At 57.5% G+C, this 23,685-nt stretch overlaps 1 protein-coding gene across 3 annotated transcripts in view; it reads right to left on the bottom strand.

The window, feature by feature from the left end:
• Positions 1–23,685, bottom strand: part of NACC2 (NACC family member 2) — an 89,623-nt gene that overhangs the window by 30,887 nt on the left and 35,051 nt on the right. The window contains exons 2-3 of one of the 3 annotated variants that reach the window (XM_054658519.2): positions 13,072–13,496; positions 12,555–12,711 (exon numbers count right to left, since the gene is read on the bottom strand). In XM_054658519.2, coding sequence (XP_054514494.1) covers positions 12,555–12,711; positions 13,072–13,437 — 523 coding nt within the window. In that variant the 5' untranslated portion in view covers positions 13,438–13,496. Of the gene's footprint in view, positions 1–12,554; positions 13,497–14,688; positions 14,825–23,685 lie in introns of those variants that run through there. The other 2 variants (XM_009457693.5, XM_016962081.4) reach the window with 2 other exon arrangements.

Genomic DNA, 23,685 nt, shown 5'->3' with positions numbered 1-23,685 from the left:
TTACCTCACTTAGGCAGATATTTTTATATAAAGTTTTTTCTTTTTTTGAGATGGAATCTCACTCTTGCCCAGGCTGGAATGCAGTGGTGTGATCTCGGCTCATTGCAACCTCTGCCTCCCGGGTTCAAGCGATTCTCCTGCCTCAGCCTCCCGAGTAGCTGGAACTACAGGCACACACCACACCTGGTTAATTTTTGTATTCCATTGTATGGCCATACCACAGTTTGCATACTCATTACTAATTACTCATTAGTAATTACGAACTAAGCTGCCATGAACATGTGCATATGTGATTTTGTATGCACTTAAATTTTCATTTTTTTTTTTTTTGAGACAGAGTCTAGCTCTGTCACTCAGGCTGGAGTACAGTGGTGCAATCTCAGCTCATTGCAACCTCTGCCTCCTAGGTTCAAGCGATTCTCCTGTCTCAGCCTCCCAAGTAGCTGGGATTACAGGCACCCACCACCATATCTGGCTAATTTTTTGTATTTTTAGTAGAGATGGGGTTTCACCATGTTGGCCAGGCTGGTCTCGATCTCCTGACCTCAGGTGATCCTCCCACCTCGGCTTCCCAAAGTGCTAGGATTACAGGCATGAACTACTGTGCTTGGCCAAGTTTTCATTTCTATTGGGTCAATTAACCTAAGAGTAGGTTATATGGTTAAAAAAAAAATGAAAACTTAAGTGCATACAAAATCCAGTACACACATGTTTATGGCAGCTTAGTTCATAATTATTAAAAACCTAATGTCCTTTAACCGGTGAATGCGTACACAAATTGTGGTGTGGCCATACAATGGAATACTACTTACTCAGCAACAAAAAAGAATCAATGCTAATACAACATGAATGAATCTCAAAATGTATTCAGATCCAAGAGGCCACATACTGTATACAACACCATCTATAAGCCAGGAAACAGATTAGCAGTGGCCGGGAGTCAGGGGAAGGGGGGAGAAATGACCACAAAGGGGCAGGATGAGTTTAGAGTGATGAAATTGTTCTATATCTTGACTGGGGAGGTGACTACATGACTATACGTATTTTTTTTAAACGCCAGGCTGGGCGTGGTGGCTCATGCCTATAATCCCAGCACCTTGGGAGGCCAAGGCAGGTGGATTGCTTGAGCCCAGGCGTTCCAGACCAGCCTGGGCAATGTGCTGAAATCCTGTCTCTACAAAAAAAATCCACAAAAATTAGCTGGGTGTGGTGGCATGTGCTTGTAGTCTCAGCTACTCAAGAGGCTGAGATGGGAAGATGGCTTGAGCCTGGGAGGCAGAGGGTATAGTGAGTTGAGATCGTGCCACTGCATTCCAGCCTGGGTGACAGAGTGAGATTATGTCTCAAAAAGTAATAATAATATAAATTTTTTTAAACTTCCAAATTGTACATCAAAGAGTAAATGTTATAATATGTAAAATTTTAAAGTTATTAAAAATGGAAAAAGATGACTTTATGGTTAAAATTACTTCTTCATATGCTATAAGCCTGATGTTAAGTGCAGGACAACATTGGCACAAAGGACTGGAGAAGGAACATGAGAATATACCGTTTTAAGGGTCTTAAGTTATGCACGAGGGGCATCGCACAATTGAGGAGGTGGGCTGAGGGAAGTGAGAGATGCTACCATGCGGTCTAGAGCAATTGCTAAACAACTGAGGCAGAAGCAGGAATAGCTAGTAAGCAATCGTGGAGCTAAAAACGATCATATTCAACAGAGAAACATGCAGGGAAGGAGAAAAGGTAAATGAACAAATAGCAAGATGGTAGACGTACACCTAAAGCCACTGAAAGTAACAGCAAATGTAAATGGTCTAAAGATTCCAAATAAAAGGCAGATTGTTAGACTGCATAAAAATGCAAATCCCAACCATATGCCGTCTCTAAAAAATACACTTTAAGACACAGGTAAGTTCAAAGCAATAGGACAAAAAGAGCCAAAACCACACAAATACTAAATATAAGAAAGCTGAAGTGCTATGGTGATATCAAAGTGACTTCAGAGATGGATAAATGACATGAAAGACCATTACCATGACTAGAACAAGATGAAAGAGAAAATCCTAATAGTTCTATGTCTAAAGTAATATTGGTAATTAAAGTCAATTGTAATTGGTAAGAATGCTGCTAATTACAGTAAATTGGCAATTAAAAGCCTTTCCACAATTAACAACAGCAACAAACCCCAGGCCCAAGTGGCTTCGCTGGTAAGACAAGTTTATCAAACACTTCAACAACATCAAGCTTATATCAACTCTTCGAAAAAACAAAGGAGAAGGGAACGTAAAGCCAGCATAATGCGGATACCAAAACCAGACAAAGACATTAGAGGAAAATTACAGATCAATAACCTTCATGAACATAAATGCAAAATTCCTTGAGAAAATATCAGGAAGTTGAATCTAGCAATATATGTAAACACTGTAATACAAAATGACCAAGTGAGGTTTCTCCCAGGAATGCAAGGGTGGTTCAATACTGGAACACTAACTGATGCAATACACCATATGAACAAAACTAAGAACACCCACAAAATCACTTGCATAGACAGAAACTTCTACAAACTGGTCAAATGCAGCCATGCAAAACCTACAGGTGACATCACACGTAACAAAGAAAGGCTGATATGTTCCCCCCGAGAGAGAGCATGGCAAAGAGATGTTTGCTTTCACCACTTCCACTCAATCTGGAGTGGAGATCCAGAAATACAAGGTGTGCAAACTGCAGTAAAACTGTCTTTATTCACAAACAGGATGATGGCCTATGTAGGAAATGCCAAGGAATTTACGGAAAGCTATTAGAACTAATCACTAAAGGTAGCAAGGTTGTAGAATACAAGGTCAACATACAAAAAAACCAACTTTATTCCGGCTGGGCACAGGGGCTCACTCCTGTAATCCCAGCACTTTGGGAGGCTGAGGCAGGTGGATTACAAGGTCAGGGGATTGAGACCATCCTGGCTAACATGGTGAAACCCTGTCTCTACTAAAAATACAAAAAATTAGCCGGGCGTGGTGGCGGGCACCTGTATTCCCAGCTACTCGGGAGGCTGAGGCAGGAGAATGGCGTGAACCCAGGAGGCAGAGGTTGCAGTGAGCCAAGATCACACCACTGCACTCCAGCCTGGGCGACAGAGCAAGACTCCGTCTCAAAAAAAAAAAATCAACTTTATTCCTATGTACTGAAAATAAACAATTGGAAAATGAAATTATAAACAATATAATTCACAAACACATCAAATTAAAATAAAATAGGAGAACGGAGAAATACATGCAAAAAATATGTAACATCAGCAATTCTACTCCTAGGTATGTAGGCAAACATGCAAAACACATGTCTGTAAAGACTTCTACCTAAATGCTCACAGCCGCATTATTCAAAATAGCCAACAAGCGGAAACATTCCAAAAGTCCATCCACTACTGAACTGATAAATAAAATGTGGCATTATCCACACAATGGAATTTGACTTCACAAGAAAAATGGCCAGGCGCAGTGGCTCATGCCTATAATCCCAACACTTTGGGAAGCCAAGGCAGGTAGATGGCTTGAGCCCAGGAGTTCAAGACCAGCTTGGGCAACATGGTGAAACCCTGTCTCTACAAAAACGCAAAAAAATTAGCCGGGTGTGGTGGTGCACGCCTGTAGTTCCAGCTACTCTGGGGGCTGAGGCTAGAGGACTTCTTGAGTCTGGGAGGCAGAGGCTGCAATGAGTAGAGATTGTGCCATTGCACTCCAGCCCAGGCGACAGAGTGAGAGTGAGACCCTGGAAACAAAGAAAGAAAGAAAAGGAAGGAAAGGAAGGAAAGAAAGGAAGGAAGGAAAGGAAAGAAGGAAAGAAAGGAAGGAAGGAAGGAAGGAAGGAAAGGAAGGAAGGAAGGAAAGGAAGGAAGGAAGGAAGGAAAGGAAGGAAAGGAAGGAAAGGAAGGAAAGGAAGGAAGGAAGGAAAGGAAGGAAGGAAGGAAGGAAAGGAAGGAAGGAAGGAAAGGAAGGAAGGAAGGAAGGAAAGGAAGGAAGGAAGGAAAGGAAGGAAGGAAGGAAGGAAGCAAGCAAGCATTCTTGGCTGGGCACAGTGGCTCATGCCTGTAATCCCAGCACTTTGGAAGGCCAAGACAGGCAGATCACTTGAGGTCAGGAGTTCGAGACCAGGCTGGCCAATGTGGTGAAACCTCGTCTCTACTAAAAATACAAAAAATCAGCTGCCATGGTGGCGGGTTCCTGTAATCCCAGTTACTCAGGAGGCTGAGGCAGAAACTGCCTGAACCCAGGAGGCGGAGGCTGCAGTGAGCCGAGATCGCACCACTGCACTCCAGCCTGGGTAAGAGTGAGACATGATCTGAGAAAAAAAAAAAAAAAAAAAAAGAAATAAAGAAAAAAATGAAGCATTGACCTATTCTTCAACATGGGTGATTCCTGATGCCAAAAGAAAAAAGCCAGTCACAGTATATCATACGATTCCATTGAACCGAAGTGCCCAGAATAGGAATCTACACAGAGAGTAGACTAGTGCTTGTCTAGGGCCGAAGGGAATACGGGGAAATAGAAATGTCTGCCAAATGGCAAGGGGTTTCTTTCGGGGATGACAGAAATATTCCAAAATTGATTGTAGTGATGGCCACACAGCTCTGAATATACAAAAAAACCACTGGATTATTACTTTAAACAGATGAACAGTATGGCGTGTGAATTATGTCTCAATAAAGCTATTACATCTATGAATGACATCCATATATTAAAAGCTGGGGGAAATTACAGTGGCAAGAAACTGAGAGAGGTACTTTCTTCATGGATTAGAAGCCTCAATATTGTTAAGAGGTCAGTTCTTCTCAAACTGATTTACAGAATCAGTGCAACATCGATCAACATTTTAGTAATCTTTTAGTTAGAGATCAGCAAACAGCAAAGGACTAAGATAATCCTTCAAAACAATTTCTTTTCTTTTTTTTGAGACAGAGTCTCACTCTGTGGCCCAGGCTGGAGTGCACGATCTTGGCTCACTGTAACCTCCGCCTCCTGGGTTCAAGGGATTCTCTCGCCTCAGCCTCCTCAGCAGCTAGGACTACAGGCGCATGCCACCACACTGGCTAATTTTTGTATTTTTAGTAGAGATGGGGTTTCACCATGTTGGCAAGGCTGGTCTCGAGCTCCTGACCTCAGGTGATCCACCCACCTCGGCCTCCCAAAGTGCTGGGATTACAGGTGTGAGCCATCTTGTCCGGCCCAAAACAATTTTCAATAAGAAAATGAAGTTGAAGACCTACACCACCTGACTTCAAGACTTAAAGCTACAGTAATCCTGACGGGGAATATCTGGCATAAGCACAGACACACAGATCAATGGAACCGAACAGAATCCAGAAATAGGCCTGCAGGTACGTATTCGACTGATTCTTGTCAAAGGTGTGAAGGGAATTCAGTGGAGACCTGGTGCTGCAATGACTGGACGTCCACAGGGGAAGGAAATGAACCTTCCCACCTGACCCCTTCTGCAAAAACGAGCCCAACATGAACCATCCACTAGAACATCAGAGCAAAACTGTTAAGACTTTCGCAAGAAAACACACAGACACACACACAGACTCACAGACACACACACACAGAAACACACACACAGACACACAGACATACACACACAGACACAGAGACACACACACAGACACACACAGACACAGAGACACACACACACAGACACACACACAGAGACACACAGACACACACACACGTAGACACAGTGTTGCCCCATCCTGGATAGGCAGGAATTCACACACAGACACATACAGACACACACAGAGACACAGAGACAAACAGACACACACACAGACACATACAGACACACACAGAGACACAGAGACAAACAGACACACACAGACACACAGAGACAAACAGACACACACAGACACACACACATAGACGCAGACACACAGACACAGTGTTGCCCTATCCTGGATAGGCAGGAATTCACACACAGACACACACACACAGAACACAGAATTTTAGGTAGACAAGGATTTCTCGAACAGGCTACAAAAAGCACTAGCCGTAAAATACAACTTTAATAAATTGATCTTCATCAAAATTTAAAACTTCTGGTCTCTGAGAGTCACCATTACAATAATGAAAAGGCAGGTCAGACTAGGAGAGAATGCCCGCAATACCCATATGTGAACTTACTTGCAAATTATATAGGAAACTCTTAAAATCCAATTTTTAAAAAATGGACAAAAGATCTGAAGAAATACGTCACAATAAAAGTTATAAAGTATGGCTTATTCAACCTGTGAAACGTGCTCAGCGTTATTGACCATCAGGGAAATGCAAATAGAAACTACAATGGGATGTCACTGATATTCCACCCACTAGGAAGGGCTGAAACGTCAAGGCTGACAGAGAACCCCGGCTGCCGTAAGGCCGTGGGGCGCCTGCTGCTCTCACGGGCTGCTGGTGGGAGTGCGGCCTCATGCAGCCCCTTGGCCTCATGCGTTCAACCACATGACGAACAGAAACCATGACACACGGAAATATACAGGCTCTACGGCTGCACGGTCTCATGCACGGGGATCCTATGAGAAGCAAAAGGGCAGTAGGAGGCAGCAGGGTGGTGGTCCCGTGGGGCCAGGATGGGGTAGACGACTCTGTGCAAAGAACCCCAGGGTAACATTCTACAGGAGGGAACTGTTCTGTATGCACTTGATTGCACAGTGAACTCACTGATGGCACACTTTGTAAAGGATACAAATACTTTTGGTTTTTGTTTTTTGGTTGGGGACAGGGTCTCGCTCTGTCACCAGGCTGGAGTGCAGTGGCGCAATCTCAGCTCACTGCAGCCTCTGCCTCCTTGTTCAAGTGATCCTCCTGCCTCAGCCTCCAGAGTAGCTGGGACTACAAGCGTGCATCACCACACCCGGCTAATTTTTGTATTTTCAGTAGAGATGGGGTTTCGCCATGTTGGCCAGGCAGCTCTCAAATTCCTGACCTTAAGAGATCTGCCCACCTCAGCCTCCCAAAGTGCTGGGATTACAGGGGTGAGCCACCACGCCTGGCCAATACAAATACTTTAGCAAGCAAAAAAGGCGGGGAGGAGAGAACGATAGCCTAGACGGGCCACACCACAGATGAACCACATCTACAGGATGCTGATGAAAGCAGACAGATGGTCCAGTGCGGTGCTCCCACCTGTAATCGCAGCATTTTGGGAGGCTGAGGCGGGAGGATTTCTTGAGCCCAGGAATTTGAGGCCACCTGGACAATATAGCGAGACCCTGTCTCTATAAATAATTACAAAATTAGCTGGGCATAGCGGCACACGACTGCGGTCTCGGCTCCTCGGAAGGCCTGAGTTGCAGGGGTGTTGGCCCTTCAAAGCAGAAGGAACCCTTCACCCCCCACCCCTGCAGCCAACGGCACTCCCCGGTCTGGCCATCTCTGCTTGGGGCCTCCTCTTGGGCCCCACCCTATCCAGGCCAGAGATGAAGGCACCCTCTGTCTGCTCCCTGGGTGGTGGTGGGGGGGCTCTAACAGTGCGGACGCCCCCATCCCAGGCCACAAGGCAGCAGAGTGGGGACGACGGTGCGATTTGCATACTCAGCAACCCCAAGTTCAGCCCCTCTTCTTGCTTCTCTCTGGGAACCCCAAACAACAGTCCTGAGTTTTGAGCTGCTGGTGGGAGCGGCCTCAGACATACAGCCCTGCTCCCCGACTGGGCACGTGTACCTTCTGGATGGGTAATGGTGGGGGGTGAGTGGCTGCAACGGAGACCACCCTAGCCAGCAGCCCTGGCCACCTGGGTTCTGTGGCCCAGGGCCGGGAGCACCCCACCCAAGCCTGGGTGTTCAGCCGGGGGATGGACGGGGCCAGTGCTGACCTTGCAGGTCACCCTGAAAAGGGCGGGGGCCGCAGCAGGCCTCTCCTGATGGGCAGAGCCAGGACAGATGTGCTGCTGTGTGCCACGACCCACACCCAGTGGCATCTGTCCAGGGTCCACGATGTGGGCAGCTGGTCTGAGGCTGGATGGGAGGGTCTCCTGGACCCTGAGCAGTTCCAACTTTGCCTGTTTTGCCTGAGTTCAGACCGCCCCACGGAAGTGGGTACCCAGCTTAGGGATGGGTGCCTGACCCCCATGCCCTGCAGAGAGGCACACAGGGGACACCGGGTGGACCCCAGAGAGGTGGGGGTGGAGGGAGCCAGAAGGGAAGGGGAAGCGGACATGCACAGGGCCACCCACTCATGGGACCACAGGCCCTGTGGCCAGAGCTGTTCCCTGCTGGGAAAGGGTTATCGTCACGGGCCCACGGGCCCTGTGGCCAGAGCTGTCCCCTGCTGGGAAAGGGTTACCGTGGAAGTGTGCAGCTGGTGTCAATACCCAGGCGTGGCTTTATCTCTGCCAGCCACACAGAGTGACATCTGCCAGCTGCAATTAAACATCTGCCCGCCCGAAGCCACTGCTGAGGGCATGAAAGGGACGGCCGGGCGAGCCCCGTCAGGCACAGGAGGGGGTGTGGGCGCAGGTCCGGGCAGCCCCCTCCCCTTCAGAGGACAGGAGAGAAGCCCCAGCATGGCACTACCCCTTCCCTCTGCGAGCTCCATTTCCCTGTCCCTCGACCTCAGCGGTCTGCCATGCCACAGGTGCCCGTCCTCAGCTTGGGTGACAACGGCCACCCCCACTCAATGAAATAACCGTCAGGGCCCCGTGCTGTCATCTGCCCTGGGGTGAAAGCAGCTGCCATGACCGTCTCGGCTGTTGCAGGGACCTGTGGATCCAGATGTGCCCAGGAGACCACGGGAACAGACCCCTGAGCGCAGCTGGGGAGCCCCCACCCCAAGCCCAGCCCCAGCTGGCGCTGCCCACCCGGCCGGCTGCCTTGCCGGGGAAGCCCCGGCTCCCGGTGTCCCTGCTGGACGTTCAGATGCCCCCGAGCCCTGAGCCCCAGCGGGAACGCAGCCGCACCCTGGGGGAATGAAGGCGGGTACGCGAGGAAGAGGGCCCGAAGAAGACAGGGGCTGCCGCTCAGGCCACGGCACCACCGAGTCCCGAGGCACAGGCTCCCTCTGCCCGGCCCACCTCCTGCTCTCTGGAGGGGCTGGCCCCTGACTCACCCCCGTGGTGGGGCGGGAAGGAACGGGGGTGCAGGGGAGGCGGAGGCAGGCATTTCGCAATCTCTAGCTCAGATGCAAGGCCCCTGACAACGCCAGGCAGGGATGCCTGCGCCTCACCCTCTGGGAGGTTTCCCCATCAGCCGGAGGGGAACTGCACTGGGCGTTTCCCTTCCGGTGGATACGATGTTTTTCTTTCACCCCTGGGTGCACCCCACCCCCAGCTCATCTTGCTCCGGGGTCTCCCGTGGCTGCCGGCCACAGGGCCAGGAGGAAGGTCCCTGCCTGCCGCAGGGGTGATGGCTTAAGGCCCAGGAGGGCGCCCCGAAGTGACTGCTGCAGAGATGGGGGCTGGTGGGTGGGAAGCACTGAGCGTCCCGAGCCAGCGTCCACCTGATGGGGACCGAGACGGGGCCTGCCTCGCTGGGGGTGGGGGGGGCTCGAACTCGGCCCCATCAACCTCACACACCCATGCATGGCGCCTTCTCGCAGCTTTGCTCCTGACTGCAACAAACTGAAAACAACCTGAATGTCCTTTGATAAGGCACTGGAGAAATCAAACGTGGCGGCTCCTTCTGACGGGTGGTGACGCTGGACCTGGAGGGAGGGAGGAGAGGCACGAGACAGACACCGCATGGAGACCCTTGCCGTGAGGCCACACAGACCATGGGGCGGGGGCTGTGCCGGGGACAAAAGGCAATTAACTTTATCTGTAATATTTTGACTTATTTCAAAAACAGGAGAACAGCCCTACAGGACAAACTGTCCATGGTTCTTAACGCGAGAGAGAGTGGAACAGGCACACGCATTACCACACGCCAAGGTGCAGCTCCGGGACCCTCGGCAATCGCTCAGGCCCGCCTCTCACTCAACAGGTGGGGAGACTGAGGCCAGAGAGGAGGAGGAGCTCAGCCTGCAGGGACCTTAGAACACGCTAGTCCTACCAGCTCAGAGAGACAGCTGCCTGGCTCCACTCCTGCACGGCCTGGGGAGGGCAGCAGCCAGCCTCCTGCGTGGGTGTGAGGACGTTCCCCGGACAAGCCCGGGACACGGAGGGCACGGGGAGCTAGCACCCAGGGGCAGCTCCAGGTCAGGCGACGGCCCCTCCCTCTACCTGCTCCCCCCATGGCACCGCCAACCCAGCACACCCAGCGACGCCAGCAACGTCACAGCCAGTAACCTAGATTTTAACCAAGAAATCACACACCCCCTTTCTCTGCCCCACTTATGGGCTTGCCGAACAGAAAAACCATGACAAGAAACCCAGACTGTGGCATCCAGAGCCAAACTGTATGGTAGGTGGGCGGGAGCAGGCCTGGCCTCCCAGCCGCCCACTTTCCACCTCGCTGGCGTCAGCGACACCCGTGCAAAGGCAGAGACTGCCGCGCAGCACCTGCGGCCTGGACAAAGCCCTGCAGGAACATGGCCTTGAGGGTGTCCCCACCCCTCAGCCCCAATGGGACTGTACCTCGTGTGGTCTGAGTACGGGGGAGTTGGAGGGAAGGACTCACCAGAGCAGCTGCCTCCCGTCCCCACCCAACACACATCCGGGACTCCACAGAGCCGCTTCCTGGCTGTGGTCCTGCCGGCTCCCCAAAAACCCATCAAGGCAGGTGGGCGTGAGGGCTTCTAGCTCACGAAGTCCAGGTGATGTGAGGGCTTAAGGCTGACCCAGCACCCAGGGGCAGATGCATGGGACAGGTCACGAGGCTTCACCGTGCTCCCAGCAAACCCGACACCCAGCCCTGGCTCCCATCACCCCAAACACACCAAGGCCCAAGGTCACATTGGAGCAGCAGGGGGCTGTGCAGGGAGGACCCTGGGAGGATGTTTGGATACGATGGGTCTGTTTCCATCTCCATGGTGCAGCTCCCTGACCCGTCGGCAACCCGTCGGCAGGGCACTGTCTGGCTGCCATTGTCGGCAGGGCACTGTCTGGCTGCCATCAATGGGAGATGTCCTCAGGGACTGTAGGGGTGCCCAGCCTGTCTGGGGTTCTGCCCTGGGACTGGAGCCCATGGACAGAGCTCCTTCCCAACAGGGGCCCTGGGTGGGCCTTGGGAGCCTTCCCCAGCAGCCTCTGGCTGGTCCCCTGCCTTCCCTGGGGTGGCTGTCAGCAGGGGCAGAGGGAAAGCGCACATGGGGCGGATTCCCCGGAGGCCTCAGCCAGCCGGGTCCACAAGCACTGACATCCTGTACGGCCTCTGTGGTGAGCCGGAGCCCGGTATGCTGTGCCCTCAGGAAGGGCCAATTCCGTAGCTAGCAAAGCTCCCAGTCTCAGGAAAAATCAAGCCCTACCCCCTACCACTAAAAGAAAACAAAAGCTGTGAAGCCCAGATCGAGGTGGCCTGTGAGCTGGCATTCTGTGGGATTCATGCAAACACAGCAATATACATTTAAACCAAGTGCGGAGTTCTCAGGAAGACACCACGGAGCCCAGAGCACCTGCTGGCAAGGCAGTGGCTTCTCCTGCAGGCGGAGAGGGAGCCAGGTTGGCCAAAGCAGTGGTTACCCTGCTGTCCCGGCTGTGGTGGCAGACGCTGCACAGGGACCCAGCTGGCCTAGGGGTCCAAGCTGGTGGGTGGTCCTGGCCCCCTCTGCCCCCAACCAGCACTGCAGGAGGGGAAGGGCAGGGGGGCGTCCCATCAGGGCACAAGGATATGCGTGGTGGGGTGGAGAGAGTCCCCACACTGCCCCTCGGGGTCCACCACCTGCCCGCGGCTGGCATTATGCGCTTGCACCCAGGCCCAGGCCGCTGCACACAGGCCCTGCATGCAGACCAGCCAGGTGGCCAGCACAGACACACAGTCAGGTTGCGGGGACACCTGATCCTGGGCACCAACTGTGGGACTCTGCCCAGCAAAGCCTGAACAGTCTCCAGAGGCTGTAACCAGGAATCTCCAATTAGGGCAACCTGGGTTTGTGGGGCCCAGGACGGGGAGCAGCCCTCCTTGAAAGAAAGGAACGGAGAGGAGGGGGAGCGACTGCTCACTCGGCTCAGCACACCGGGCGCTTCCTGGCCCATCCCTGGCGCGGGGCCTGGAGAGGTGGTGGCAAAGGGGCTGGGTTCAGGGGACTCTCTGGACCTCGCCGGGTGAGGCGCAGACTGAGGTTAAAGTGGAAGTAGGCGGGTCCTCCCGTACACCGCGTGGCGCCAGGCCCTTCACAGACGGGGAACGTGAACCCTCGGGCGGGTCCCTGGGCCACGGGACACCTGCGTTTCCTCATCTATCCAGTGGAGACAAGACCCTTCCTACGGGCTGGCAGAGTCTCCCAGGAGTTCTTGTCTCATCCAAGACCAAGTCTGAACCCCATGGTGAACAGAGCTCTGCCACCTCCTCCAGGCTTGGTGGGGGGCTCCCCTGTGGCCCCGCAGGCCTCCGGCCCAGTGGCCTGAGCCGCCCGGGTCCCAGGCAGGCCCCGCTTCCCAGCCAGGTGGTGTGGGGCTCCCCCCCGCCGCGTTACCTGCATAGCTGCCGGAGGCCTTGATGTACATCTGGCCGTACTGCTCCTCCACCATGGTGTCGTAGGCCTCGTCATCCTCCTCGTCCTCCTCGTTGTGGTACGAGGTGGGGCTGTCGGTGGTGGGCAGGCTGCTGGCGCCCGGACTGGTCCGCTCCCCCTGGGGGTAGGGCATCTGCTGGATGCCGGGGATGAGGGTGGCCAGGCTGGGCACCCCGTAGTAGGAGACGCGGGGCAGTTTGAGAGGGGCTGTGCCCGCCGCCACCGGAGCCCCTGCGGCCACCGCCACGCCGTCCCGGGGCCCCGTCTCCAGCGGGCGCTTGGGGGCCAGGCCTGGGCCGGCCGGCGGCAGCTCCATGGCTTCATGCTTTACTCGGGTCAGCAGCGGGATGGGCACCGAGGGGGACACGACGTAGGGGGCGGCGGCGGCGGCCGGCTGCAGCTGGTTGCAGGGGCTCTGGGGCTCGGAGCCGGCGTCCTCGATCACAGCGGTCTGCGAGTCGCAGTGGGGCGAGCTCACCTTGAACATGAGGTCGGTGCCGCGCTCCACGATGTGCTGGATCTGCAGGAAGCCGGCCGTGTACATGACCACGAGCTGCTCGCTGGCCGTCATGGTGAGCCTGCCCGTGTAGCAGAAGGACAGGATCTGCTGGAAGCAGGCGGGCGGCACGGAGCCGGGCAGCTCGAAGGCGCTCTTGCTGTTGCCGCTGAACAGGTCGCGGAAGTAGAGGCTGCTGGCGGCCAGCACCGCCCGGTGGGCCTTGAAGGCCTGGCCCTTGACCACGATGGACACATCGCAGTAGAGGCCCAGCAGGCGCTGCTCGTTCAGGCAGCCCAGCACTGTGTTCCCGAAGTTGGGGATCTCGATGTGCAGCATCTGAGACATGGCGGGCGGGCAGCGGCGGGGCTGGGCTCTCAGCGCGGGGCGGCCCTAGCGGGGCTCATCTGTGGGGGCAGGAGGCACGTGGTCAGTTCCTCCAGGTCAAAGGCTCCCCGCTCAAGGGGCCATTCCCACCGCCTCCTCCCCCGCCGGGGGCTTACACAGAGCGAGCCTTCCGCACGCGCCCTCCCCCACCCCTCCTGGCTGGGACACTCCAGCGAAGGGACACGGGGTCTCCCAGACCCCCTGGCAGAAGGGCAAGAGGGCCCGGCCAGCACTGCTGCAGATCCCCGGGGTGCTGCCCGGCAGGAGTGCGCCCACACCACTCCCAGGGGGCTGCTCTTAGCGACTCGGTCTCAGCAGGCGAGGAGGAGCGCAGGCCTGAACCTGCCCCGGGACAGGAGGTGGGGGCCGCCGGGGGAGCCTCTGGGCAAGCCTGCAGCCACTCTCCTCCCCTCAAAAAAGTTCCAGCCCGCACAGGAGCTCCCGGGAGGGGCCGCGCTGGAGCAGTGGGGAAGGAGGGAGGGAGGGGGGTCTCTGGAGCTGTGCAGTTTGCGGTTTGCTTTCCCTCTCTTCCCTCCGAGCAGCCTCGCAGAGGGCCCCTGCGGGGAAGGCGGGCCAGCGTCCCCTAGTCCCCCTGAGCCTCCCGGGCAGGTAGGGAATGGCTGGGGGTGCCGGGAAGTCCGCTGAAGCCGCGTCCACTCCTCCCTCGCGCAGAGAAACCACCCTGGGCGCGCCCGCTCCGTTCTCCCGTGCTCTCCCGGCTCGGACCAGACCCAGGTTCCCAAGCCGCCGCGCTCTCCCGGCTCGGACCAGACCCAGGTTCCCAAGCCGCCGCCAGGGCAGGAGTTGGGAAGCCTGTCGCAGCCCCACTCGCGGACGCCCCCCACCCCGCTCGCCTCGCTCCCCACGCGGGCCAATCCCGACGGCCTGGCCCCAACCCAGGTGACTACAGGGGTCCCAGCCCTCGCTGGGCTGCCCGGACCCCGGGGCTGGGAGCTGGGGAGGGCGCCGCTGTTTATCTGGTGCGGACTCCGGAGGGGGCGGGGGCGGCCCAGAAGGCGCCAGCCCAACTCCGCAGGGCCGCACAAAGGCCGCTGTGTCCCACGGGAGGAAAGTGCGGGCGGCCGCAGAGGCGCCGGGTGGCGGGAGGAGGGCGGAGCCACCGCGCCGGGAGCTGGGCAGGTGGACGCGCGCCGGGGGCGGCCCGCAGTGCCCCCGCTGCGGAGAAGTTGCCGGCCGGTCGGGAAGACCTACCTTCCGCCGCTGTGGCCGCCGGCCGGCACTGCCCGCTCCGCCCGGCAGGACAGGCTCCCCGCACGCAGCCCGCCTGCCCAGCTGCTCCGCGAATGCAGCAAACGGAGCGGGAGCCCTGGGGCGGGGAGGGCGCAGGGAGCCGGCAAGGGGGAGGAGGAGGAGGAGGAGGAGGAGATGGTGGTGGAGGAGGAGGAGGAGGAGGAGGAGGAGGAGGAGGGCAGAGCGCCTGGGCGCTGGGCTCGCGGCCGCAGCTCAGCTGCACCCAGGCCGGCCCTCCCGGGCAGCGCACCGCATCTCAATGAAGGGGCCGGATGCAGACGAACGTTCCGGCGGCTCGGGAATGAATAGCCGCCTTTGATTTGGGAGCCGAAGTAAATGCCAGCTCCCAGCCCCGGCTTTAAAAACAGTGGAGTGTTGGTGCCAGAGGAATGCGCGGCCCCGGGTGCTGGTACGAGACAGACTTTTGATGACTCACTGCAATGCAAACAAAGATGGCAGAAATACTGTACAGTAGTGGAGAAATGCTTCCCGGTGCCACGGCAACTGAGACAGCCTGGAAATTTATGGTGCAGTTTTGCATATGAATTACCCAGTAAACTGCCTCCCGGCCTTCCAGGACAGCCCCAGTGTCAAAGCATTTAAACTATTCCAAACAGTCTGCAGAGCTGGCAGAGCTGAACTCCTCCAGCGAGGGTGGGGAATGGGCAGAGGCGCCGGGGGGGAGGGGGTGAGGGGGTCAGGACAGCTAGGGGAGCCAGGGAAGGGGAGGGGAGGTACAGCAGGGGGTGAAGAGAGGCACAAAAACGGCAGGCAGTGGGTGGGCGAGGCGGCACCCCAGGTCCTGGGGGCCTTAGAGCTGTGTCCTCTGCCCAGGCGGCAGGCCCGGGAGTCCAGCCCCAGCACCCCTCCCCATCCCACTCCCAGCGCCCTCCTGGCACTTTAAGAAAAGAGCGACTTTGTGGCCGGGCAACCAGGAGCCGGAAGGGGCAGCCCCGCCTGAGAGGTCCCAGCAGAGGGCAAGGCGGCCGCCTCGCTCCTCCCGCACACTCCTGGCTGCGGCCACACAGGCTGCACCTCCTGCCCAAGGGGGTCTGCAGCGTCTGGCCGTTATTGAGCCTTTTCCTGGGAAGGGGCTGCTGTGCAGGACTTGTGGTGGCCCCGGGACCCCTCCAGAGAATGTGTACTTCATCCTGGGCTCATACCACCCTCTCTGCGTGGGGCCCTGAGGCTGACCTCTGGACTGCCCAGCCTCAGTTTCCCTGCCACCGGCTGTGACCCCCAGGAAGAGCACATTCCACCCAGAAGAAGGGGCAGGGTCCAGGCTCAAGGCCTTGAGGTGAGCCCCGTCCTGCTTGGCCAGCTGCCTCCACCACCCTTGGGGTAACCCTGGCAGCAGGATGCGGAGGAGGCCCAAACAGGCCTGGTGGGAGTCAAGGCGACACCGCCCTGCCCCTCACTCCCGGCGCCCCTCTGAGGCATCCGGAGACCAGAGAGAGGGCCATCTGGCTCCTCCCTAGTCACACACCATGGGCTCAGCTTCTCCAGACCAGACAAAAAGCCACTGAATGGGGACGGGAAGAGATCCAGGTGCGGGGAAGCTGCCGGCAAAGGCCCGTGGAGGTGGCTTCGTGCCTAGTGTTTTCTGCCTCCTACAAGGGGCTGGTGACAACTCAGGGAGACTGGGATGGGGGCGTTTACAGAAACATCCCCACTCGGCCATGCTGATGAGCTGGGCTCCACCGGGCCAGGAGACACAGGGCCCAGCTGTCACCCTCCCCGTCACACCCTCCACCCTCAGGTCCCCACTTAGTTTCTGCCTCATCCAGGAGGTCTGCCAAGTGCCCTCATAAGCTCGGCTCAAGGGCTGAATGCTGGACACAGCCCGGGCAGGGGGGTACAAGAGAGGGGCCTGTGCAACACAGCACAGAGGGCAGAGGCCCCTAAACAGCTCCCTTCACAGCCCCACTGCGCCCACCACCAGGAGCCTCCCAGAGAGCCCGTGGCTTCTGTTGTGGGCAACTTCGCCCCAAGGACAGGGGGGTAGGGATGTCTGAGTCATACAGGGGCTTTTGTACCAAAAGAGGGGACAGGCAGAGGCCAGCACGGCGCACCGGTTCCTGGGGGTCCCAAGTGCCTGGGCTGGGCAGGGCAGCAGCCAGGGCTGACACAGACAGCAAGGGACAATGTAGGCTCTCAGCCTGTCCCTTCCAGCAGCAAGAGGGTCCTGGCCTGTTGGCAAGGCTGAAATCCTAGGTCCCGTGGGCACCAGCCACTTCCTGTAAGGACACCGCAGCCTCAGACGCTGAGCTGTGAACTGGGGTTATAATTTACCCTCAGATGGTTCCTGGGGGTGAATGGAACAATGTTTGTGAAGCCGGCGGCTGAAGCCTCACACACAGAAAGCCGGTGATGCCTGCAACCTGCTGTGACCTGGGCAGGAGAGCAGCTCTCAGCTGGGCATCCAGGTGGGCGTCTTAGCGCCCAGCCCAGTTCGGCCTGCGTCCGCACCTCAGGAGCTGGAGCCCCAGGGCTGGGGGACAGACCAGCTCTCCCAGAGAAGGGACCATTATTCCCTTTGAAGGTGATGGGGCCGTGTGGTCCCTGGGGATCGAGGACAACTGGAGCTTTTGCTGGCTTGTCCTCAGGCCACCTGCACCGGTGAGGCTGCAGCCCCACGCCCCAGCCTGCTGAGAGCCGGACAGGAGCTGGTTTTAGGTTGCTTTCTTGGAAGGCTCAAGAACAAAGCTGAACTTTAGGAGAAAAGAATAAAATAAAGGCTTGGCTCACGCCCCCAGGGCCAGGAAAGCAGACATGCGGGGGCTGACCCTCCTGCTACACCCAGAGAGGAGGGGGCCGAGGGCCCAGGTGGGCCCAGGGACGTGAGCAGGGCTGTCTGCTGAGGAGGCCAGGGGCCAAGCCTGGTTCTCAGGCATCAGGGCATCCCCACCCTCCCCTGCACATTCTCCGGTGACTCAGTTTCCCCACCACTTTGCTTCCCAAGCAACACTTCCTATTGTTTCCCCTTCTCGGTGAGATTCAACACACTCATTCACTTATGGAAAGTTCTGCAGAGCCAGGCAAAAAATCAGAGGTCGCCAACTTTGCTTACCCCAGCCATCCTCAGGGTTGTGGCACCAACGACTCTTGCTCTCAAAACGCCCTTCAGAACGGAACCCACTTTGGAGAACCTCTGCAGGTGACCCAAGGCCCGAGTCCACTCCCTGCAGCTGTGCCAGCCTTCGGTGCCCCACCCGACACAGACACACAGAGGAGGCTGGGTTCCTCTGAGCCCACAAGCCACCCTCAGGAATAAGAAAATACAGGTGGCTGCGGTGTCGGAGTGGGGGGTCTCTTCTCTGCAGAGCCTCACTTGAGGAAGGCTGAGATCCAGGCCTGCCCTGCCCTGGGGTTAGGGGTTGCCGACCATGATGAGCCCCATACCCAGCAACCTGCTGGTGGGTGAGAGGAGCCCACCGGGAGGACAGGGGCTCACTGGAACTGCAGCCGGACGCGCACACAGGGGTTGGGGCAGCGTCTCCAGAACGACCCCCCTGCCTGAGTGTCGTCCCGGCAGGATTCACACAAGGACACAGGTTACAAGGTTGGTGCCAGGCCAGGGCACCTGGGTCCTGGCATCAAGTACCCAGGAGCAGAGGCTCTGGCAGGTACAAGACCCCTGAAAGCATCCCCCAGGCCAGAGGACTGGGACAGGGACCAGTCAGGCAGCCCAACAGGAGAAGCCCTTTTCCTGGGGCCCAGCCAGGCAGCTCCATGGTCTGAGGGCCTCGCCCAGAGTCCCCAGAAACCCTGCCCCCTCCACCCCTAGATTGTAAAGCACTTTCTAAGCCCAGCACAGCAAACCAGAGGAATGCGGCACTGAATTTCTGCAGGATCACCACCAGCAAGGGGAAGGGAGGCGAGAAAAATTAAATTAAATTAAATTATCTTGCAGGATTTAATTTCACCAATCTAATAAGAGGTTCTGGACCTCAGCAAATGCACAGCCATTAAACACGTGGTAGGGGAAGGAGAGAGGCGGGGCACGGGAAACGTTCTGCGGAGGGGAGAGTCCCTCTACCCCCAGCCCCGGCCCCTGGTGGAGACTGCCTGGCAGTTAGTTAAGTGAGGACATCTCCTAAAAGGTCAATCGAAAAGGTCAAAGGTCCTAAAAGGTCAAAGGCGCTCCTGGAGCGTGAGAAGGTGTGGGGATGGGGCAGGCCTGCTGTGCCAGGTGCTCTGGAGTCAGCAGGAGCACAAGGGGTGTTAGGAATACGGTCTGGGGGCTGCTTCCCCGTGGACCTTGCCCACCTCCGCGCAACGCCTTCCCTTTCCCATACGGTGCAGGCTCCAGGAGGATTTGCTTTGACCCTATACCTTCAGAAGAGAGGCCCTAGGGAGGACAAGGGGGCGGCAGGGGGCCCGGAGGTTAACCCTGGGGGGTAGAGGCTGCCCAGCTCCGGATGTGCCAGGGCCTCAGGGAGCTGGGCGTGGCACCAGCTTAGCCCTCAGGTTTGCATTAAACTTTTAAAATGCCAGAAAGCAGAGCTGGGCTGCCTGGAGGCCTGGCTGCTAATGGAACCACCAGCTCCATGCAGATGAGATGCAGGAGCTCTGGGCCAGGGCCCTCGGCGGCCAGAACTCCCCTCAACCCCGAGGCCCCCACAAATGCCAGGATGGCGTGTGCCGTGTGCTCACCTCCCCGCTACTGGACATACAGATGAGGAAACTGAGACCTCACAGTCGGGAGGCAGCAGGGCCAGGCCCCTAGCCATCATCCTTCCTGGGTGGTCTCTGGTCATCAAGTCACAAGAGCCAGAGGGGATGCCTGGCCCCGCCCAACAGACCCCGGGTAGCTACGACCCTGACCTGCCAGGGCCCTAAGGACTCTGTGGCAGAGAGGAGAGTTCCATCCAGGAAAGGGGCACAAAGGCCCCCAGCTTCAGGGTCACAGAGGTACGGAGGGTCTCTGGGATGACGGACCCCCTTGGACTGTCACTGTCGCCCCAGCCTGGGAGGCGGAGGAGAGCCATGCAGGGCTGGGTCCAGGCCGGGCTCTCTCCGTTCAGCCAGGTCCCTAGGCGGCTTCTACCCCAGACCACAAGCCAGGGCCAGCATCAGCCGTGAGAGCCGGCGGTAACTGCACTAAGGAACATCTGCCTGGAAGCTTTCTTCCCAGATGGAGAAGGGCAGTACTCCAGGACCTGCAAATCCACAATGCCGTGTATCAGCCCTTCCTCTCGGCCACCCGTGGGCAGGCCCACAGATAGAGGGGATGAAGCCAGGGACACGGCAGGCGGCCTCTGGACAGCACAGCCCCCAGCCCCCACCTCCAGGGTGGGCCTCCAGCAGCCAGTACCTCGAGGGAGGGCTGGGAGGACGCTCCATCCACGGCAGCAGCAGGCTCTGCATCCAATAGGGCCTTGTGGGGTGCCCATGGCGTTGGCTCTGCCGGGGGTCTGGTCCAGGGGCCTGTGTGACTGAGCCCAGCCCTGCGCTTATGGGGAATGACCCAAGCAGCCACGGCTCACCTGAGGCATGGCCCCTGGCCACCAACACACTCATCTCTAACCTTCACTTGCAGAATATTCTGACTTTCTTATGGGTAAGGACTTGGGGGACAAACACAGCACAGACCGGCAACAGGGATGGCTCAGAGGAAGAGAATGACTCGAAGGGTGGGGAGGGACAGCTGGGGCTGGGGTGGCTCCTGTTGAGCCCCAGATCCGCCCCATGGCCCCACCCCAGCCAGCAGACCCACTGGGTCCACACACTGTGGGATGCTCCCTCACACCACAAAACATTCTAGAAGGTTTCCAAAGAATTAAGCTGTGTTTCGAAAAGAGCCGACAATCTCCCTCACTCATATTTGTAATTTAAATAACGTAAGCTTGAAGAGCGTCTCCCTCGGGCATAGTTTAATAACTTAAAAAGCCAGCGCCAGCTCCAGCGCAGGGCCCCCTCCTCCCCCAGGGCTGCAGTAGGGTCTCCCCTGCACCGGCTCGGCCGGGTGGAAGCTGAGATTGGGGCTGCCCAGGCGGAGCGGCCGGGAGGGGAAGCACCCTCCTCGCTCGCTCACCCCCTCTCTTGATGGCCTGGAGCAGCTGTGGCCTGATCATCACCACTGGGGCCGGGGGTTGTGGAAGCGGTCGGATCCCAGGCACCGACGGTCAGAGGTGGGCAATGGGAGGCGGTCTGGAGCGTGCTGGGCCCCGCCGCTGGTCACCCAGCCCATTAGGGACGGCGACTTCACGGCACACTCTCATGGTTAATATTCATAGCTCTCCTCATCTGCATATCATGCCATAAATAGTCGAGGCGAGGTAAGACACAAAGCTCCCCTGCATTTCTAATTATGCTTAAAACTCTCATGTAAATCAGAGCGACACAGAAACACTACATCAGCCGCTGGGGACGGGGGGGGGGGGGGGGGCCCAATGACGCCCGGAGCCACACGCCTCTGGGCCCTGGCAAGGGGGCTGCTGGCGCCACCTCCGCCTGGAGTTGGGCAGCAGGGAACCCAGGCTATGTCCTTGGGGTCACCAACCTTGCCCTGCCTTTGCCCCAAAGGGCGAACTACAGGGCAGACACCCGCAGCACCTCATGGCCACCTCCATCCCTGCCCCACCCCATCCTGCCCGGTCCCCACGGCTCCCAGTGCCTGGCCCAGGCCCTTTCCAGCCAGGGACCCGGGATCCCATCCTCAGGGGTGTCCGGCGGAAGCAGCAGGCACCTGCTCAGGAGGGGGCTCCGGAGGCTCCCCAGGGCCCTCGCCATCCATATTTTACCCTCTGGACATTCCTGTCTGGGACCTGGGCTTTCTCAGCTCTTCAGAAAGATGGGACATTGGATACACACGGACATAAACATGGGAATGACAGACTCTAGAACAACAGGATGAGGGAGGGAAGAGGGCAAAGGCTGAAAACCAACCCACCGGGTACCATGCTCACCACCCGAGTGACGAGCTCAATCGCAACCCACCTCAGCATCGCACCATGCACCCAGGTGACAAACCTGTACACGTATCTCTGAATCTAAAATAAAAGTTGAAAAAAGGAAAAGATTCAACTCACACAGCAGCGGAGATTCGGAATAGCCCCCACCTGCACACTTCGGGCAATGCCTCACGCTGGGGCATGGGATTGGACAAAGGTCCTTGGCAGAGCCCAAGCCATGGAGGGGACGCAGGGGCCGGGGCAGGATGGTCTCCTGACCGCCACCCCACCCCAGTGGATAGCGCTGCCCCTGGATGGGTAGCAGAGGCCCAGGTGTGGGAGGCGTGGCTCTGGCCCCTGGGCCCCACCCTCCTGTCTGCAGGGAGAGGCAGTGTGGGGGCTGTAGAGGGAAGGTGCTGGGTCAGGGGCAGGGGAGAAGCGTGATCTGGAACCCACATCAGAGCCTGAGACGGTCCCAACCCCTGCAAGCAGCACAGAAACAATCACAGGGTCCCTGGAGATGAAGCTTTAGCTGGGACATCTGGGGGCAAAACTGCCACCCAGTGAGCCCAGGAGCAGGGCCATTCCCCGGGACTAGGGACACCCTCAGGGCTAAGGCCAAAGGTGCCCAGGCCAGAGCCACACGCACAGGGGCCCGCAGAGCTAAGCAAGGGGCACAGCCATGCTTGGTGTCCAGATGCATGCACCAGCCCATCCGGAGCAGGGCCCTAGGACGTGCCAGCTCAGCACCTCCAGAGAGAAGCCGGCACGGGGGCTGCGCGAGAGGCCCCAGAGCCCAGACCTGGCGCTCCTGAGAAAGTGGACAGGGGAGTGACCTGAACCCTGGCTGGGAAACCCCACCCGGGCCGCCTCCTTGGGTGTGTGGTCCACTCAGGAAGCACGGGGGTTACCGAAGTCCGCTAGACATTAAACAAAAGGCAAGTCCCTCCTCCAGCAACGCGTCCAGGTCAGCAGGCCCAGCAAGGAACCTGAGCAGGCCGCAGGGCCGGGACTTCCAGCCAGCCACGGGGACACCCTGCATACGGCTGGCCTTGGTCCTCTCCACCATGACAAGGACGGGACAGCCTGCCTTGGGCAGGGCTGCTGGCTACATGGGGACTGTTGGGCCTGTGTGTGTATCCGTGTGGCCCATGAGCATGTCACCTGGCTTCCCCAGCCCTCTACTCGGCCTGGCCTCCGTCAGAGTCCCTACCTCGCCGTCAAAAGGACCCCAACCCCTCCACCCTAACTCAATTGCAGCCAAGACCCACCCCGATGTCCTGACCAGAAGAGAGGGGCCGCACCCTGTCCCCTCCTCAGGGCGCACGGGGAGCCGCCTCGGGGGACCTGCAGGAGGCACAGGGCCGAGGGACACAGGGTGACCCCACTCTGCCATGAGACAGGGATGCAGAGATGCCGGCTGCCCGCATCTGCCCTGGCGGCATGCCCAGACCTATTTTTAAGCCCATTTACTAGAAATCCCACAAATTAAAGGAAATACGGATAATGTAGTAAGAATCCTAGGGGCCAAATAAAAGCTGCACATAATTGTCCTCGTGCTCCAGTGTGAGAATCTTAACCACAAAACCCAAATCTCCCAAAGCTCTTTTGCAACACCGAAGAATCTTGTGTAAAAGAGGGAAAAACGGCGGAAGGTGGGGAGGCCTGCACTTGGCTCTGGGATCACGGGGAGGCCCTGGAGCCGGCTGGGCTGCCTTTAAGCCGGGGCCATAAAAGGTAATTACCGATATGAAAAATAAAGACCATAAATACAAACACCCAACTTCTACAGCTCGGGAATGGCAACTGTGAAACTGTGGCAGCAGGCGCTTCTTTCCAGAAGACAGGGCCAGGCCCAGGCCCCATCCCTCTCCCCTCCCTGAGGGTCAGCTCCACACTGGGGCCGGGTGGGGGGTGCCACTCTGCCTTGACTCATCTGGTTCAGTCCCTGGCCCGAGAAGGCCAAGCCCTGCTTGATCCTCCCTGGCCAAGGCCACACCCCAGCACCACATGCTTAGCCCCGTCAGGTCTCAAAGGTGCCAGTTGGGGCCGCAGGATGCTC

The sequence above is a fragment of the Pan troglodytes genome, chromosome 11 (assembly GCF_028858775.2).
Source record: "Pan troglodytes isolate AG18354 chromosome 11, NHGRI_mPanTro3-v2.0_pri, whole genome shotgun sequence".
Lineage (NCBI taxonomy): Eukaryota > Metazoa > Chordata > Mammalia > Primates > Hominidae > Pan > Pan troglodytes.
Note: the sequence above shows the minus strand (reverse complement) of the source record. Positions and strands in the feature narration are given on the sequence as shown.